Here is a 20,210-nt window from a genome sequence, read left to right as displayed (position 1 = left end):
TTGGCCCTAATACTTTTGTTGTGTGGCTTAGGACAAGCTATTAAAAAACAAACCACCCCATACCTCAGTTTCCCCATCTGTACAATGGACATGGGAGTACTCAATTAATAGGAGCTTTGAATAAATAAATGCACTTAAAATTTGTACGACTGATTTTACATAAACCAAGCATAAAGACCAAGAAGCCCCGCGTCAGAAAGAACTCTCCCCTTTCCAGCAGACGGTGGGATTAGAATGTAAAGCTTCAGATTTTATATCTAGGTCCACCTTTTCCAAGATCAAGGCTTTTGGAAACCAATAATCTCAAGCTCTCAGAGCATTTCTGATGTCGGCTGTTAAGATGTACTGTAGTATTCACCCCTGCCTGCCACACAGACACACGTCAGGAGCTGCTGAACTGTGCTAAACGAATGTGCAGGATTCACAGTGGAAGCATGCATCAATGAGACTGACCACACCCTCCTCGGGGATACAAAAAGCTCTGCCAATGCCTCCTCTCAGGACTTTGCCTACAGTCCTGAGTTCTAATAACTGTGAAAGGCTTTTTATTCTGATTAGAAATCTATTCTCTGAGTCGGGGAGTGAACAAATCATTCTTTTCACAAAATTTCCTTTTGCTACAAAATGCCTTTATTTCCAGCCAGATAAAATTTTTCAACTGTATCTATATGGTTACACATGAAAAGGTACACCTTTGTCGCCAGCCTTGTTTACAAGGCCCATTGTTAATTATTAATGTGTATATCAAACAACCTTCTTTGTCTCTGAAGACATAACTTAAATAGACTGACTGCCAATGGATCCGCCACACGTGTTCACGGATGGGAACGGTGCGAGGTTCTTTGCCAATGAGTCAGCCTGAGATGACGTATGTGGAGGTGATTAGATTCCACCAGTCAGCAGGTGGCATGCAACGGAAGCCTGCTTGCTGACCCCACTACTGTGGTGGTGGCCCTTCTATGAACAGGAGACAAAGAAGACAGACCTATGGAATGTGGAGAGGCCTTTCACAGAATGCAAACACCATTGGGTGAACCCCAGCATGAGTGAAAGCCTCATGAAGGGGACTCTACTGTGTACACTACTGAAGATTATGGCACCTTTTTATTTGACACTCAATAAATATCTAGTTACTGAAAGGAAGAGACAGAGACTCAAGACACTGACGGTTGTCATGGTGTCCAACCTCTGTTCTCAACACTGGGTTTAGGTTGGGAGCTTGAAGGATCCCCATCTGCAGTTTCTTCAAAGCATATCCTTCTCCTCAGAATGCTACTCGTTTCCCTAGAGAGACCTTCAACTTCTTCATCAGCATTTAATCTTTTGCAGACTGCAGTATTAGCTTAAAGAAGAGTGTAGAGTGCTCCACAGAAAGATTTGTCTCTTGAAGTTAAAAAAATAAAGAAGCCGGTTTGGCTTGTAATCCCCAGGACCTCCTGTATTCTCCCCAGCATCTCTTCTTTTGGCTTCTGTCCTTTCCTCCAAGCCTGAAAGAGCTCTGGAGACTCATGGGTTGAGCAGTGCACACCTCTGTGACACCTTCTCTCAGTATCAACTGCTGGAATGTACCATGGCTCCCTGGGACTTGAGAGAGCGGCTCTCTTGAGGCGCCACCCTTCACCAAGTTGTGGACATTTGCTCCTTGAAGGTGAAGACGGTGCTCTGAGGTGGATGCTAGGGAATTCCCACAGAAGAAATTCCTGGAAAAAAATCCACGTTCCCCTTCGGTTCTCTTTCCCCATAAGGCTACAGGTGCAATTCTGGTGACACATAGGAAAAGTTTCTAAACTCATCCTGGTTAATCATAGGAAGATGTCCCTCGTCAATGGGAGTTAAAACTGGCTCTTCTTTTATGAAGTCTGGGTCAAAATTGCTGACATCTTCTCTGGATTTCTGTGAAAGAAAAATGGAAACTGGTTAACTTGTATGTACCTGGGGCTTTGGCCTCTTGCATGGGACTCAGCCCATTCTCAAGAGTTCAGAGATCTGCCCTGCAGCCTTGGTCAGTAGCAGCATTTCTGATTCTGATCCCCATGGTTGAGTGATGCTTCATGGCCACTCCACCACTTGTATTATTATGGCCTTTGCCATAAGTCACTCATTCTATGCCCTGTCCTCTAGTCACTATGTCCTGGAAGTGGGACAGCCTTGGACTGTGAGGCTAAAGAACTAAAGTGACCACCCAGACTTGCTTATTACTCGTGTGCCCATTAGCCTCCATTTCGATGAGCTGTGGTTTCCCAGCAGGCCTCAGTGAGAGGCATGCCCACTCACATCTGGCCAGAGGTCAAGTAAACTCACACTCAGCTCACTCAGTGTTTGTGAGAAGAGGTTCTCCAATCGTTTTATGGTGCTGATGGGCTTAGAGCGAAAGTGCATAACCCATTACTGGTCAGAAACAACATAACCCACTGGGCTGGAGCTGGTGGGATCTCTCCGGCTCCTGGACATCCAAAGTCTGACAGGCTGGCACAGACTAAACTCTCTCTGTTTGAAAGAACCATGTAAATGAAATCTTTGTAAGCATACTAAGGAGGTCTGTTTCTTTCTTTTTAATCATTGTGAGAGCTCCCCCTTCTTTTATCTGATTCAAGGACGCTTCTCCTCCACCTTCAGACCTTGTCTTCTCCCGATAGTTTTGATCTACTTTTAGCCTGCCTTTTCTGTCCTCCTCTAGATTCCTTGATGCTTATATGTACAACTTGAAGACTGTGAGCTTGATCACCCTCAGGCTTGGTGGCTTAGATTGCTACTGTTATCCTCCGCGTTTCTCCAAAGTGGATCTGCCTGGCTGGCCTGAGTCCTCTATCACTGTAATTACAACACACTGTGCAGGCCAAGGAGCTGGGCTCAGTGAAGGAGCACCTGGCATCTTCTCTACTATCTTAGGGCTTGACAGAGACACAAATGGTGCCCCAAGAAACAGGAGAAAATTGGCTAGGAATAATGACATCAATTAGTTAAATTCTTCGAGGGAAGCTTAAAGCAGCTTAGGCGTATTAGATGCTGGGATATTTTAATTTAGTTTCAGGGAGGGTAGAGCTAGCCAAAGTGAGAGGTGAAAACTTTCTGATAAATAGTCAACACATGGAGAGACATTGTCTAAGAGGCAAGCAGCCCAGTTTTGCTCTGCAGTAGAGGCCGGCCAACCTTCACTCTGCCATTCCATAGGAGAGACCAGCTTTTCCATGGACTTTGGTCATCTGAAGAGAAGGGAGAATCTATGACAGCAGCCTTGACACTCACAATTCTGGGTCGGAAAGGTGGCTCTAGCTGGCGATGGTTCAACTGGGTCCAGTCAATTTCTTTAAAGAAAGGATGTCTCAGTATCTCATGCTCGCCACCCTGAGTCAGGCTGCCCAAGCGCATGGTAGGGTTCTTGGTCATGAACTATGAGAGTGCAAGAGAGAAAGAGAGACTGTTATTCATTCATTCATTCATTCATTCATTCATTCATTCATTTCATTCATATACAGCAGCCACCTCACAGGACAGCAGGCACCAGCCCTGGCAAAGGACCTTCTGGGAGGTTTTTTGGCTGGTCTTGCTTCACTAGCTGGATTTTCCATCCTGAGCAGTATGAATCATGCCTTAATGTTGAGACTGCCTGAGTGAAATTTTGGCCTTCTCCACTGCCATTTCAGGCATGGCCACTAAGAGAAGGCTGAAGGGTTCAATTTTCTTTTCTGTAAATACTCGGTATTTTTCTTTCCTCTTTAGAGAAAGGCAACTCCTTGTGAACTAGTGTGCCTTTCCCCAGCATGGCAGCTGTGGACAGCAAGCAGATTCTGACTAGGGCTCCTTTTAGGAACAGCTGTGCCATTGTTCTGTCAACTGCACAGCTGGCCAGGGTTCCTGCTTGCTCCTAAGACCACAGGAGAAGAGTGAGAGTCATTGTTGTTGCGATCTCTATAAAACGTCAGCAGGGGTGGAAAAACTTTAGAAACTTCTGTGTCTGGCTCTAGGAATAAATGAAAGCTGTTTGCTTGTCTTTCTGTGGCTAAGATATTAGAGTTGGAGATGAACCTTTTCTGTCTTCAAGATGCCCCTCTTCTGGTTTGCAATCGGTTTCTGGAATAAGAATGTGGGACTGCACAGATCAAAGCTAAAACAATGCTAATATATCAGTGCTGTTCATACACAAATATTCCATCTTCATATAAATTGGAAGACATTGCATGTGCTCAGATATTAGGCATTTTGGGCCAACTCCCCTTTTTATAAGTATCTCGATGTTTTGATCATTTTCTAATAAAGGATTCAGGGGATAATTCACTTTTCAAGGCCAGAAAAATTTTTTAATTTCAAATGATTTTCCATTTTTTTTTTTTTTTACAAAAAAAGCTAAATGTGAATAAAGATATTTGTTTGGGTTGGGTATGGTGATAGCACATGTCTGTAATTCCTTCTGGAGGCTGAGGCAGGAGTGTGGTGAATGCTGAGTCAGCCTGGGCTATAATGTAAGGCCTTGTCTCAAAAACAAAGCAAGAAAACAGGTAGCACCGTGACTATGGTTTAGTGGAAGAGTGCTTACCTAGCACAGAGAGGTGCTGAATTCTAACCCAGAACCACGGGAAACCAACAAAGCAAAAAGGTTGCTGTAGTTTTAATGAAACCATATTACTTTATGTTTCTTTGTGCTTCTTCCAAGCTCAATTTCAAGTGCTGGGGATCAAACCCAGGGCCTTGTGTAAGAGAAGCAACTACCCTACCTCTGAGTCACACCTCTGGACTCTAAATCAAGTTATCTATAAAGATGACAATTTTTGACAGTCAACAAATATCTTTTTCAAGTTTGACTTGTGAACATAAAACAAAAGTAATTCTGTGTCTATAGAAACTGTTTGGAGCTGAATTTACTGAGAACATTTAATGATTTTTCAAAGACAATCTTCTTGCTGATGAAGACACAGAAGACAGTGACACCTGGGTCATGCCTGGAAGCCAGAGCTATGATAGTCTCAGGGTTGGGTCAACCAAGAAGGGTCACGCTAAAGGAAAAGATGGCAGCATGTCCTCAGCAAACACCAATCCCATGGCATCTACCTAGCAAAATGTTTTTAAAATGTTAAAAGGGAACTGGTAAGAAGATCCTGAGAGAGTTTAATGGCTTCTCCTTTCTACAAATGACAATCAAGAGGCTCTAGCATTCTGGATTTGAGGTTAGAACTCAAAATAAACTAAGCATTTGAACAGACACAGGTCCAATCACAGCTGTTCATACCACAGAGATTAACTGCAGGGTACAATCCCCGATGGACAGGTATCTGCAATTTTAAGAGCTCATTAAGAACTAATAATGAAATAAATAAATTAAAAAAAAAAACTTGAGAAAGAAAGACCACAGAAAGAGACCCAGATGGCTTGTGGGAATCTCCCAGATCTGTCAGTGAAGGGAGCAGAAGATTTCTTGTGAATGTGTGGAGTGAAACTCGTTCTTGTAGGAAAGGGGGACAGCGTAGGACTCTAGATACCAGTGTGGCAGAAGCATTGTTGTCTGACTTTGCCCTTGCCACTGAAACTGAGCATCCATGAGGCAGAAGCCTAAGGAAGAGCAGACAAATCACAGCGGTGACTTTTCTGAAGAGCACACTTCTAGAACTGGGCCAGGATGAATCACAGTTGGTAGATACCTTCTTTTGGGGTTCTGATCAAGCTTTTTGAATAGTCTTGATTTAATGTTTTTAAAAATTTATTTTATCTTTAATTATGTGCATGTGTGTTTATCTCTGTGTAGCTAAGTGATAAGTTTAGGTGCTAGCAGAAGTTAGAGGCATCAGATCCCCAGAGCTGCGGTTACAGGTGGTTGTGGGCTGCTTACTTGGGTGCTGGGAACATGGGTACACACTCTTAACTGCTCAGTCATCTCTTCAGTGTCGTAACCTTGTTTTTTTTTTTTTTAACACCCAGGCTTGAGCTTTTTAGATATAATCATCTTCCACATAACAAGAAAATCTGCCCAACCCAGCCTGATAAGAATAATTCTCACCTCTCATCAAAGAAGCTTCTTTTTGCAGTGATTATTCTAAAGGTCCACAACCGGTCAAAAATATAGAGACTGACCATGCCCAGTATCCAACCCCAAAGCATCCACAATGCAACCCCTGTACAGAAGGCTTAGGGAAAATCACGGAAGAGGAGGCAGAAAGAGTGTAAGAACCAGAGGACCAGGATGCCTGCTTATGAGACAGTTTCTTCTAGCCAGGCATTGCCTAAATAAGACCTGCACAGTAACAATACCACTTGACATGCCAAAGGGGATGGGAAGTTCAGAAAGCCTCACCTCTAGATGAGAGATACAGGCAGACAATGGCTGCAGAGGGAGGAAGAATCATTATTCTCCAGGGGTGAGAATCCCTTATCCAATCCTAAGTGGTTAGACATAAACACATGTACATGAGACAGAACTAAATGGACCCAATAGGTGCTGGTTGTGTGTGTGTGCGTGTGTGTGTAAAACAATAGTAATTAAAGAAAAAGTCATGAATGTGAGCGGGAATGTGGGGGCTATGGAAGGATCTGGAGGGGGAAAGGAAGGGGTTAAAATGATGCAAATGTGATACTTAAAAATCATCAAAAACAATCTCAATTAAGTAAGAAGAGGAAAACCCCCTCGTTCCACTTACAAAGTCTATACAGGACCTGGTGACTGCAAGGCAACGCACAAGGCTTGGGAGTGTGGAGGGGACAAAGGTATTACCATTCCATCAAGGTGAAAATGAAAATCAAGAGGAGAGACAAGCAAACCATGACACATAACGGGACGCGCTGGAAACATGAAAGCCCTGTGAAAGCTTGAGAATGCTTGAGCAAACGACACTGGGGCTGGCGTTAGGGAGGTCAGTGAGTGTCATGGAGGAGTGGGAGTTTGGTGAGATAAGGCAGGATCCATGTAGGAAGAAGACGATCATGCCTGTCTCATGCTCAGTACACACGTCTGGATGCACACAAGCACCTGGGGTGCCAACAGAAGAACATATAGCTCGGGACAGCTGGCACGTGAGGATGGCAGGGCAAGTGTGGGGGAGTCAGTCTGGCCTACCAGAAGTCTATGAGGAGGCAAGAAAACCAGCCACAATACCATGAATAAGTACGGAATGGGGGATTGAGGGGGAGCACCGTCAGACGGGAGTAGGGAGCACTGTCAAGAGACTGAGACAGCTGAAATGACAGGCGAGTTCAGAAACTACAATGCTTGTAATTAAGGAGAAGGGAGAGTTGGAAGCAAGCTCCAGAAGGTTTTAAAGAGAAATATGCCTAGGGCTAAGTGAAGGGGTGAAATCTAAGGTCAGAGCATCTTCCCAGGCTGTCTGATGGAGCTGTGCAAGGTTATACCAGAGGCAGGTCTTCCAACATTACTAATAGTGGCAGCATCAGCAGTAGAAGTCAGGGCAACAAATACAAAACAAGTATTCCTTAAGATTAGGCAAACAGTCAGTATCAAAATGGAGTCACCTGTGTCAAACGTTAACAAAGCTGGGAGGTTGTAAAGGAGAAGAGGCATATATGGACACTCAATGACAAGAACTGTGACAGAAGACTCTGCTAGAAGCACATTTCTTTGCACACGTGCCACCACCACCTTACACAGAAAATGCTTCTGCAAGGCTGTCTGCCCTACAAGTGCTTCTAGTTTTGTTAACTTCCTTGTTATTGATTATAAAGGCTAGGATTACGGTTTATGTAATGCTCCTCATTTGGCCTTTAAGAATTCCCCCTTAGTGTCACCCTCCCACAATATGCTCATGGTTTACATACTGGCATGCATGACACCATTGCCATGCCAGATCCTGACTAAGCATATGAATCTTTGGAGAACCTCTGTTTATTGTTTGGTTTAATTAAGGGTTTTAACATCTTGCCAAATCTGGGTGGTTGACATGCTCAGTTTTGTATCTGAGATATAAAGCACCCACACAGAGACAACAAGGCATGTCTACATGGGGTGCAGGCTGGGGTTAGATCTCTCAGTGATATGTGAGGGTAAAGGGCTGAAGCTGGGAAGGCAAGCAAGACTGAGTAAGAGGGGGAGAGAGAAGGGTGGGTGAATGAAAAGAACTGAGGCCCACTTTTCTTAACCCACATTGTGTGGTTGAAAATAATTTCAATTATTTATCATTTAAAATAACATGCTTCATTCAAATGAATTATTAAAATGAAATGATTTGCTTAAATGCTGAATTACACGAAAGCCACATTTGGATGTGGGATATCTTCAACACTGAGTTTGTTCCTTTTTCAGAGGAGTGGCCTGGGTTTGATCAGTGATGGCCACAGGATCCCCAGGGGGCCATATATATGCCATCCCCTCTTGTCTCACAAGAGGCTGGTATCACTCGCCAACTTTCATGGCTTCTGACCTCTGGAATAGAGAAAGAAAAAAGTTCTATCTGGGCACGATGACTCGTGTTAATAATTCCTAGCACTCAGGAGGCCTGGGCAGGAGGATTGTTTCAAGTTTGAGGCTAACCTGGGCTACCACATACCAATAAGGCTCTTGGGGGTGTTGGGGAGGGAATCTAAGATGACAGGAGACAGAAACTGGACACTAGAGGGTTGACTATTAAGACAGGAACCATTGTAAGGAGGAGGAAGTGGGGTGGCACTAAGGGATAAGACTTTTTGGGGGAGTGGATTGTGGCCCCTATGTAACTACTCTCTCCTGACATGCAGAGCTGGAGCGGTAAGAAAATGCTATCGGCCCTGGGCCTGGCATGGGTCATAGTACACATTCTGCAGGAGGCAGAGCTGGAGACTGGAGGAGATAGCTATCCTGGACTGCAAATAGCTGTGCCCGGAAACCCTGGTTCTCTGCTGTGGATCGTGACAGCCCCAATGCTTTTGCAGAAAATGTCCCCAATTTGTTCATGTCTCTAATGGACTCAGATGTTAACTCAAGTCAACAGTCCGCATCTAAGGTCGTTCTTAAAATACACCTTACCTCCACAGACCTCTCTGACAAAGGCCAAATGGGAAAGCTTGCCAAGAAGGCAAAGCATGTGGCTGCAGGAGACTCTGAACACATCTACCAGAGGAAGTAGATGGTTCATAGGGCCAGCAGAAGCACTTGATAAACTGGGGGAGAGTGAATGAGGGGCCTAGGAGACCTGGTTCTACCCCAAGTGTAAGTCTCCCTACAGAGGGAAGGCAGGAGAGAGATGGGTGTCTCAGACCCACCCTGTATCCCCATAAGGCAAACGGAGCAGATGTAGAGGATGCTCAAGGAATCAGAGGCCCACCTGGCTCTGAGACTGGGAAGCTCCCAGGCCACCGACAATGTCTACAGGGAGGGCAGCACCATAGTGAGGTGTACCTGATGATGCTGGCCAGGTTTGTTAAAGCATGTCCCTAGAGAAGGCCTGCAGAGCCAGAAGGATACCTGAAGTGGGCTGAATACACATACGTATGTGGAGGTGTGAGTGTGGAGCTGTTCTACACGACAGAGTGTAAACTCCCCTGCATGATGATGAGTCCTGGAACAACAGGATCCAACTCTACTTTGAAATTTAAGCAGTGTCAAGAATTATTCATCCTCTTCCAAAATGCCTGATCTCTAAGAAGAGGACTAGTTACATAAACCGAGCAATTAGACAATAATGTTTTCTCCCAGGAGTCAGAAAACACTGGGCGTTCTTAGTTAATAGTTGGATCTGGCTGTTGGGCAAACAGCATGACCTCCTCCTTTCATTTCGATTCAGACCTTAAACAAAAGGCAGACAGACTTGGCAGCTCTGCTGCCAGGCCAGAAAGGAAGGAAATCCAGCCACAAGACCCTCCTATCAGTATTCCAGGGAGCCACTCCAAACAGGAGGAAGGCATTTCATGGCTCTAAAGAGAATTCCAGGGAAGGAAGACAGAGAAAGAATACAGGTTTCAAAACAGAAACCTGCCATGATGGCCAACCTCATTACGGTCACATAGCCTAAAGGCCACCCAGAGGCTGACAAAATGTGCCCCGTGTGTGTACACTGCAGGCCCATGCCTTCTGCTTCTGGACCTAGAAGAGTTTGACCCAGTTGGGAAGTACGGCTGCCAACTTTGTCATTTCACTTCCCTTCGTGGTGGTGAAGCTGGAGGGGACACACAACTTGGAATGACCTGTGCCCAAACCACTCTCCACCTCAGAGCTGTGGTCACAGAGGAACAGGCTGCATGTACGAGTTTGCAGACAAGGAGGCAGGAGACAGGACAGTCAGGTGACCTGGTGTTGTTGTCAGTTTTACACAGTACAAGGCAGAGGCAGATGTTTGCCTGAGATGAAGCTGATGATAATCCACAGAGAAGGATGAGAAGCAGCAGGATGAAGAGGACACAGAATGGACTCTCAGAGTGACTCCGGAGAAGCTGGCTGCAACACTTAAAGCGCAGGCTCTCATGTTGCAGGTTCTACTATAGACTATTGGGCGAGCCAGGAGGGAGTCACTCTGGCTTGCTCACACTGTTACCTGTGTGGATTTTACTGGCAAGGCTGGGACTAGTAATCCCAGCATATGGCAAAGGACACCCCTGCCCGGTGTCCATACTTGCTTAGGAAAGGGCAGCTACAGGAGGGGAGCGCACAGAGAAAAGAGAGCAGAGTTGCTGCCTTGCTACTGCTGACTGAGTGGCAGACACGTTTGTACAGGCATGTTAGCATTTTCATTACACCTTCCAGTGAGCAAACTTAAATGCTTTAAGTTCAAAATATCTTAACCCTTAGAACACCCATAGTTATTATCCCTACCTTACGGACTGTCGTAGAGAAAATCTCTTATCTACTATATGGTTGCATCACTTGTCAATTAAAAACAAACAAACAAACAAACACCAACTAACTAACTAACTAACTAACTAACTAACTAACTAACTAACTAACTAACTAACTAACGGCCTATAGGAAAAGGTAGACTAGAAGGTGGGGCATCCCATGGGCAGAAGGATTCAGGGATAGAGTCAGGCATGGGAAGAGTCGCCAGGAAACACGGAGGAAGACAGAAGCAGGGGAGCTGAGCGGAGGTGACCAGTCATGTGGCAGAACTTAGAACAGAATAACAGGATGATTAATTTATGAGCCAACGAGGAACAGCCAAAGCTTACGGCCAAGCTATTTGTAAATACAATCTGAGTCTCAGAGTCATTATTTTGGGAGCTTGGGGATGGGAGGGGAAACTCACTTTTACAATTGTAAAACTGAGGAAGAGGCCCGTTTGTAATCTGTCCTAGGCCATATAGTCTGGAAGTGGCAGAGCTGGGATTGGTACCTAGGCACACGTGACAACAGAAACCTTTGCTCTGGAGCCAGCCAAAGGTCTCCCTTGGATCCCGGATTGGAGAGGAGTGTGGGGATAAGTAGGACTCATGGCCTAACCCTTGAACTTCACTTGAATGAAAACTGACAATGCTTGGTATGTATCCTCTCTGGGTCCATATGACACTCTCTTGCTGCCACCAATGAAGTGGCTGAGATGTGTACCACGGGTAGGTGAAGCAAGAGAGGAGAACAAAGCCTTTGCTTTTCTAGGAACCTGAAGTATATTTGAATCTGATCACCTGATTTTATTACAAGGCACCGAAGGCTAGTATGTTAGAAATGATAAAAGGGCATGTTCGTATTTTCTAATCCTGAAGACTGTTGCCCAGAGTCAGGCAGCTTAGACGGGAGAAGTAAGTTCAGGGGGATGGAGGAGGGAACATATCATAGGAGAGGCAAAATAAGTTTTTAAAAACAGATTCTCCTGCCCTTTCTCTTTTCTTCTTCTCCTTCCCTTCCTTCTTTGCCATTAAATGATGGAAGGGCTTTTGCTGGGAACAGAACTTTCACTGGAGATATCTGAAGCAGAATAATGTGCTGTCATATACATACATACATACATACATACATACATACATACATACACACACACACACACACATATGTGTCTGTCTGTCTGTCTGTCTGTCTGTCTGTCTATTACTGGATGGGAAGCAAGGCTTGTATCCTATGGTTGGTGTCAATATAAGAGTCTATAATCTTCACTTTTCTCTCTTTTCTTCTTATGTTTGTCATTGGCATCCTGGAAGAAAGGAGCTGGCACCATGAACATGACTATATCCTCAGCTGTAGATGCTACTTCATCTTTGGGTGGGGCCTTTATTCTATCAGAGAGGAGAGAGAGAGAGGGAGAGGGAGAGGGAGAGGGAGAGGGAGAGAGAGAGGGAGAGGGAGAGGGAGAGGGAGAGAGTGAGGGGAGGAAAAGAATTCTGATACAGCAAAAATCCCCAATTTTGCTGCTGAAGGAGTGGGCACTCCCAGGTAACGCCTCACCTAGCAGGTTACAACTTACTGGCTTACCAGGATTTTCTGTGAACTCTCCCCAGAGGCACAGTGCGCTCTGTTTCATTTTTCTGTTATCAAAATCCAGTACAATCAGTGCCCTGTGATCTCCCTGTCCCCACGATAGGGCAGGAACTGTGCTCCATCTGCAGCAGAATGTTGGCCGTGTCGCCAGCCTGCAGTCAGTCGCAGTCAGAACCCAGTAGCCTCTGCATACACAGGTACTGACCTCTCAGGCCTGCAGAACTCAGCCTGGCCTGTGTTTCGTAAACATAGCTTTTCCTGAACCCCAGGCCACCTTAGGAATGTCAGTCAGGCCATGTGTAGGGTGGGACAAATACAGGTCAGAGGTGTCTCCGAGGGAACCCCAGGCCATATATTTGTACTTACGTCTATTATCCTTGTTGCCCAATGCTCCTGGAACCAGGCTCAAGAAAGGTGACCACGGTGACAGGCTCTACTGCTCCCAGGTAACTTTCTTTTATTTTTATTTTTTTATTAGAATTTTTTTCATACAATATATTTGATCGTATTCTTCTCCTCCCCCAACTCTCCCCAGCCACCTCCCCATCTCCCTACCCACTCAACTTTAGGTTCTTTTATCTTTCAAGTGTGCAAGCAAAAGGAGGCTCCCTGATGCTGCTATACCAAGCCACACAAGCACTTCTGTTTGGGTGTCATCCTCGAGAGTTGCTACTGTAAAGAAGAGAGTGTTTGGGACTGTAAAAAAGATTAAAGATAATTGAGGAGGAGGAGGAAGAGGGGAGGAAGAGGTGGAGAAGAAGAGGGGGTGTTTGAGAAGGCTTTTTCTGTCAGCAGTCTCCTTGATCGTGCACACACACACACACACACACACACACACACACACACACACACACACAAAATCAATCTTTGGTATGCAAACCATAGCTAACAATCAACTGCAAACAATTAGATCTTTGGTAGCTGGCAAGGAATTTGCACAGGAGAAGAATCCTGCTTCTGTTCAGGATTTTTCCCACCAATTTAGAAAGTGCTTCTGATACACAGAGGCTGGCTCATGAAAGTCCCATAGAGTCTGCACTCTCACATCCCAGAGCCTTTGATGGCTTTATCTTCCTAGTTGGAGAGCTGGAGGTGGACATTAAAGAGACCTGTGGTGTGAAAAGTCCAGCTGAAAACAAGAAAAGGGAGACAGGAAATCCTTCACACAATTTCCTGCAAATAAAATCCAAGAGGCTCTGTTCTCAGGAAATGAACATTCTATGAAGTAGAAAGAAGATGGAAAAAAAAAACAGCTTTAATAAAAATAAAGGCTAAAACTCATCACATACCAAGTCTCTTGGAAGATTTGTACTTTTCTGTTGCATGACATGCTATCCTTGATGTGAGACAATGGGTTGCTTCTAAAAGGTGTCGATCCCCCCAGAAGCTGCCATGAGAGTCTGCAGACATATCATTCCCTCATTTAGAAACTCCAGTCCTGAAGAAGGGCTTGTCTGGCTGCATGCTAACTAGCTCTCTTTTTGGGCAGCCATTTTTGGGATGTTCCCCATTAACAGTATTTGAAAACTAACCCTATTGGCCTGGGACTGGAGTCCCCATAAGCCTTTAGCCCCACCTTCCCCCCTCTTCTCCTGGCTGATCCTCTTTTAGCCACCCCCTTGAGCTGTCCAACCTCCATCAAGAGAGGCGTGGGAAAGGGAGAAGGTAACTGTCCCTGCTCCCCAGACAGCTTCCTGTCCTCAGACAGGGCCTCACTCATAGCTGGGGAGGGTACCAGAATTCCCCATGGTGGTTCTCCTCTTTGTAGCAGAGGCCAGCAGGGATTCTGCACACAATGCATGGGTGGTGAAATCTGATCATTTCAGTGACAGATAAACCCACATGTGTACATACGCTGTAATTTCTGTAAAGCTTGGGAACAAAAGCACTTTATAAGCTCCTGCCAATGCCAAGACTATAATGCCTCCAGAACTGGCAGGAGGTGACTCAGGAGAAGCTAAGTCCTTTCAGCACTTAGCTAACACCTGTGTGAGCTCAGTGGCAAGATGCTGACCTCATCTGAGTTAGTTAGCAAGCAGCCAGGGGATCCCTCACAGGTGCTGACTAGGTACCTCTAAGCTTGGCATCCTCCCTTCTAAGTTCTGGGGCTCCTTGAGGACACCCTCAAGCCTTCCTTTCTAGAGGTAAATAAGCAAAGCTCAGGTGAACCTTCAACGTTCAATGCAAACTATGCATTTTTCATATATATCATGATGACTAGCATTTTGGCACAGATCAGAGCGAGCGTAAGGAATTTGGTAACGCGGTGACCATGGAAGACAATATTTATTTCAAAAGCAAGGACAAACTTCAACAGCAGTATTTTAGAAAGCCTCTATCTTTTTTTTTTAAAACAAAAATGAATATTGTTGAACATCTCCTGTTAACTTTGGAAGCTACTGCCAGGTTTAATAATCTATTTGTTAGGGAAGGGGGTGGAATGAGACCTTAGGAGCGTGCATGTATATTTACAGATATGTTTTTAATTTATTACATTTACTTAAGAGTGTGTGTCTGTGTGTGAGTATGTGAGTGTATGTGTGAGTGTGTGTGTCTGTGTGAGTGTGTGTGTGAGTGAGTGTGTGTGTGTGTGTGCACATGTGTATAAAACAGTGGCATGTGTAGAGGTCAGAGGACAACTTATGAGACTTAGTTTTCCCTTCCCACTGTGTAGGTCCTCGGGTGCTGAACTCAGGTCATTGGCTTGGAGGCAAGCGTCTCTACTGGCTAAGCCATCTCACAAGCCCAGTGGATACAAGTTAAACGAAACAAAACGAACTGAGAAGGCTAAAGGGGCAAGAAGAAGAGGAAACTGTGTCCCCATTGGATATTTTTAATGCAGGGATTAGTGGTCATTTTTTTTCTTCTCAAGTAGATTTTCTGGCTACAATTTGTGTCTATTTCTCCAGCCATGGATTCTGTGCCCCACAAGAGATGTTCCTATAGGAAGTCCACTGTCCTAGTCCCATATCTGCATCAAACTTTTAAGTTAGATAGATGAGAGGAGGCCTTAAAGTGTCCACCATCTTGAAGGTGGCCAGGGTTGGGAGGGAGTAGAAGAGGAAGCAGTGAGAAGAGACAGTGCAGGAATTGCTGTTGGGTTACAAGACAGAAGAGGCTGAGACCTGTCCTGCCGACCAGTCACTCTCAAAGGGATAATGATCGAGGACTGTCCCTTCTCCACCCTGAAGTCATAAGAGTCACTGACTCTAATATACAGATGAAACACTGGCTGAGGTCTTTAACAATTCTCTGGTAGTTTGGCCAATGAGATGTAAAGTTTTCACAGACAGTGAATAATACCAATAATACCTCCCATTTCTAAACAAGGGAATTCAAATAGCCTTTTATTTTGAAGTAAAACATGGCATGTAAAATATTTAGTGGACACTAATTCCAGGAGCAACCCTCTTTAAAAAAAAAAAAAGGAAGGAAGGGAGGGAGGGAGGGAGAGAGAGAGGGAGGAAATAGAAAGAAATCATCAGGGAATCTCAGGAAGCTGTAAGAAGACTGACCCTCAGTAGAAAGAGATGCTCTAAAGAGACTCATGTGTCTCTCAATCTGACCATCAGACTATAGAAACAACACACTCCCAAAGAAATGGGAATTTCCCCAGCAATGTCATGCTGGGAGAAGGAAAGGGCACCAGCCAGAGTGGGGACCTTGTCTCCCAGTTAGAGATATCACATGGTTGTAACTGCTTGTCAACCAAGTTAGAGAACGAAGCCTGGATAGTGGTGGGTCAGTGGTCGACAGGACCATAACTTGAACTGGGACTATTTATAGAGTTCTCGACCTTCTGTTTGAACTTTCACCTCACTTCAGGACCCTGCAGACAGATTTGGGGCATTGGTCATTTTGTAATCTTCCCAATGTGCCCACACTGAAGAAAAAATGACCCTCGATGCTGAGCTCCTGGGAAAGTGGATGTGAAGGGCTGTCTTGGAGACCATTTTGTCTCTACAGCAGGACAGGCTGGCCTAGCTGGGCAGAAAGGACTTCACAGAGTCCGGAAGCAGCAGGGAACTGCAGAGTCTCCCTGTTCTCTCTCAAGTGATCTCTTCTTAGTTGTTGAAAAGGCTTCTTGGGGGTGCAGGGAGCTGACTTTGGGGTGGAAGGACACTTTTAGAGAAGGCAAGACAGTCTTTAAGAATGTGAAAGAACTGAGTGTGTAAAAAGTCACTGGCTTGTTTTATATGCATCAAAAGTATGACAGAGTGATGCTGACTCCAAGGCTAGGGTCCTTCGACTCTTGCTTGGACTGAAAGTTGCATCTGGGACCAGGGATGGGTATTAGTGGTGCTCACACTGTTTGCTATTTCTGTAGATTTATGTGATTAAACCATTTTCCTTGATTCTTTCATAAAGGCTAAGCTCATTTCTCTCACACAGACTGAAGAGAGTTCTCTGTCCACTCACAGAGTTCCCAGACTTCCATTCACGTGTTCTATGATGGGAACTTTCAGATATATAATTAGAAGGGGACAATGAAACTGTCTTCATCAGCCCAGTGCTCAGACTTGACCGATGTGTGCCTGTTTTTGCTTCTGTTTTTTTTCTCCCCTATCCTGAATTGTTTTGAAAGGGAGCTTTTCATGTGCAGATGTTCTGCCGGTTGGTCCACTCTTTAGCACTGCTGCAGCCTGGGTAATCTTTTGGACATAAGTCATGATGCGATCATGCATGCTTGTCTGAAATGCTTCAGACTTGCCTTGTCATTTCAAATTCCAAACACCTTTCTGAGCTTACCATGTCCCCTGGGCTTGTGATCCATTCTCAGGCCTATCTTTTGCATCCCTGGCTGTCTTGCCCTTGGTTTAAGATATCCCAGCTGCCTACCATCTACTCACTCAAAGAGGCTTCTTTTTCTCAGGACTTTTACATATGTTAAGCCCCACCCATTTCCCTTCAGGTTTAAGTCTCCTCAAGATGATTTCCTCCAGATGAGGGCACCTCTGCTGGCTTTGACTTCACAGCACTGGATACATTTTGTTATTAAGTTCTAAGTTCAGTTATTGGGTAATTACGTCTTCCAAATATCTTTTTTCCTTTCTTCCCCAACTAAACTGTAAATTCCTTAAGGTAGAAAACACAAGATGAGTAAGTAGCACCTTTCTCAGATGCCAAACACACATACATACATACATATATAAATACAGGCAACACACACAGACACGCAAACACAAACACGTATTTCACACACATCTATTTGACATGTATATTACAATACCCATTTGGCTCTTTGAACCCTACCTATGTGTCTTTGGTTTAGACTGGATAGTATTAGACAAACAAAAATACAATTCTTTCAGCAAGAAAACTCGCCTAGCATAGACTCACGTGCAATTTAGCACTTAATGGTCACGATGATGTTTCTAGGCTGCTCAGAAGTAGGATGAGGGTAACGACTCCTTAAGTGCATCATGGAATTACTCCTCATAATTTAACAATGCTAATAACTTGCTTTCTGTTGGATGTGCCACTTTGAAAACGCTTCCATGCGTGTTGCCTCATTGAAATGAACACTGTAGCTGGCCATGGCAGGCGCTTCCCAGTTACCAAGGGAAAACAACCACAAAACAGGACTCAGGATGCTAAGGCTAGCATGCACTCGCATCCTTCTAACACGTGACATTCTCAGTTAGCCTCACTATTTTTCTACAAACCAAGGATTTAGAGAAACTTGCTCTTAAGGATTTTTATCCCTCAACTTCTGTGTTTATATTTCTAATAATTACAGTGTTTTATGAAATGAAAAGCAAAGAAGACTGGTTACCGTTCAAACCTTAGCACTCATATTGCATCTTCTGCTTTTAGGATCATGTGAGACACCATCCAATATCATTTAGCGTTAGGGGCTCTTGAAGTCACCATGCTCCCATGAGGCCTAATCATGGGTTCCCAGGGTTCATCAATAAAGAGACGAGAAAGTCATCTGGCAACTAAAAAATTGTTCTGTCTTAAAACTATTCCGTCTTAACTAACTACCAACACAGATTCATTCCTGCACATCAGGTTACTGGGAGAGGACCATGTATTCCCACGTTGCCAGCACTTTCCAGCAGGCACCAGCTGTTAGGTGGATCACACAGTGTAACTGGTTTATTTCATATTGCAGCTGTTCGTGTTTATGGAGACTGAAGTCATCCTGTCCCAGCTTCCTTACTGTATCTTCTTCAATGCCTTGGGTCCCCTCCCATTCGTCATCCCTCCTTGGTTCTTTACTTCTCTCCAGATCAACACCTATCCCATTTAGAGTTTATACTGAGAATCTCTAACCAACTATACTGAGGTCCAGAGCCACGTGATCAACTGACACATACAGCAGCCTAGTTTCCAAATGTCTCCTGGATGCATCAAAGTCTGCACAGCCTCGCCTCAGTATCCTCTGCACATGCTATGCCAACAGCATAGAACTAGTAACCACCGTTCTTGGAACATTCTCTCTGCCTCCTGCCTGAGGCTTTGCACACACTGTTTCTTCTACCTGTCCATTCTTCTCACTCTGTCCACTCAAATGAACCCCATTTGTCCCTCCATCTTGTTTGATGTCACCATCCCTTCTTGCCTCGAGAGAGGGAATGCCCTCCAAGATGATTCCTCTTGATAATAAATGTACAAAGTGTTCACTGACCTTCCCATCTCCTCCTTGCCAGTGGGTGACAGAAGGAGGCCAGATCTTGCCACCTTCACGTTCCTAGCACTCCACACAAGGCATGCCAAAGGCTAACCTGACAAGCATTGCTGAAGAGAACTGAACACAAATTTTGATGGCCTAACAGACAGCCTTCTCCTCTCAGGGTGTTAAGTACTCTCCTTGGTAGACTGACTCCCATATCTGGTATGGCACTGTTGAGATGCACAGCCTCTAAGAAACACTACAACTGACCATTACCATCTGCGTTATGTCTCACTTTATGGCGAGGTGGGTAGAAGCAGAATTCATGCTTATGTGAGTACCAACCACACAGTACTCTGGCATGTTTTCCAGTGGCTTAAAGTTCCTGGTACAGCAAAAGACTGCCGTCAGATAGTAATGTGGTGCTGGAAAAAAGGGGCTCTGAGGGCAAAAGATAATCATTAACAGGAAATAGAAAAGATGGGCATGGCCAGATTTACTCTGGGTTGATGTCTCAGGATAACAGGAATCAGAAAAACCTAGATTCTGAGTCTAGATTTTGTGCATTTCTCCTCATATTTTGAGAACTGCAACAAATATATCTAACCCCAAATCTAGCATTTTGGCTATGTCTTTCTCTAAAATGCCTGTAGCTTTACATTTCTTCTGTGAGTGGCCCACTCTTCCTTCCTCATCTCCTTGGGACCATCACCCTCAGGCCGTTTCTGTGAAATGAGCTATTTTAGGGGCCTTATGTAAACAGAACCATATAGTCTTTGTCCTCTCATTTTGGGCTTATCTCACTCAGCATAATGTATTCAAGACTTTGTCCAGGTTATAGTATGTATCAAGAAAATCACCTTTTAAGTCTGAGTAGCATTCCACTGCATGGATATAACACATTTTTATTGTCTACTGATAACATTTGGGCTCATTTAACTTTTCGATATTGTGAATATTGCTGCTATGATTGAGTCCTTGCTTCTGATTCTTTTGGGTATGTGCTCAGAAGTCTGATCTCTGAATCAAATGGTAAGTCTACCTTGAATATTTTGAGGAACTGCCTATCATTATTTTTACAGTGGCTGTATCTCTTTACACCCTCATCAGCAATCCAAAAGGGTTTTGCCCTATCTAAATACTGTACTTTGTGGCTTCTAGTGGAGTGGATTGCTCTGGACTTTTCTCTCTTATCTACGAAATACAGAATTAGAAAGTGACAATCTCTAAAGTTCTGTCCAGCAATAAAGGAGATATCTTGGCTGAATTAAGTCA

The 20,210-nt window shown here is 44.5% G+C and overlaps 1 protein-coding gene across 1 annotated transcript in view; it reads right to left on the bottom strand.

Annotated features, from left to right (window-relative positions):
* Positions 1-607: 607 nt before the first annotated feature.
* Prkch (protein kinase C eta) overlaps positions 608-20,210 on the bottom strand; it is a 197,367-nt gene continuing 177,764 nt past the window's right edge. Inside the window, exons 13-14 of the mRNA XM_028789103.1 lie at positions 3,247-3,390; positions 608-1,893 (exon numbers count right to left, since the gene is read on the bottom strand). Coding sequence (XP_028644936.1) covers positions 1,747-1,893; positions 3,247-3,390 — 291 coding nt within the window. The 3' untranslated portion in view covers positions 608-1,746. The remainder of the gene's footprint in view (positions 1,894-3,246; positions 3,391-20,210) is intronic.

Source organism: Grammomys surdaster, unplaced genomic scaffold, assembly GCF_004785775.1.
Source record: "Grammomys surdaster isolate TR1022 unplaced genomic scaffold, NIH_TR_1.0 127, whole genome shotgun sequence".
Lineage (NCBI taxonomy): Eukaryota > Metazoa > Chordata > Mammalia > Rodentia > Muridae > Grammomys > Grammomys surdaster.
This window is presented reverse-complemented; position numbering and strand designations above follow the sequence as displayed.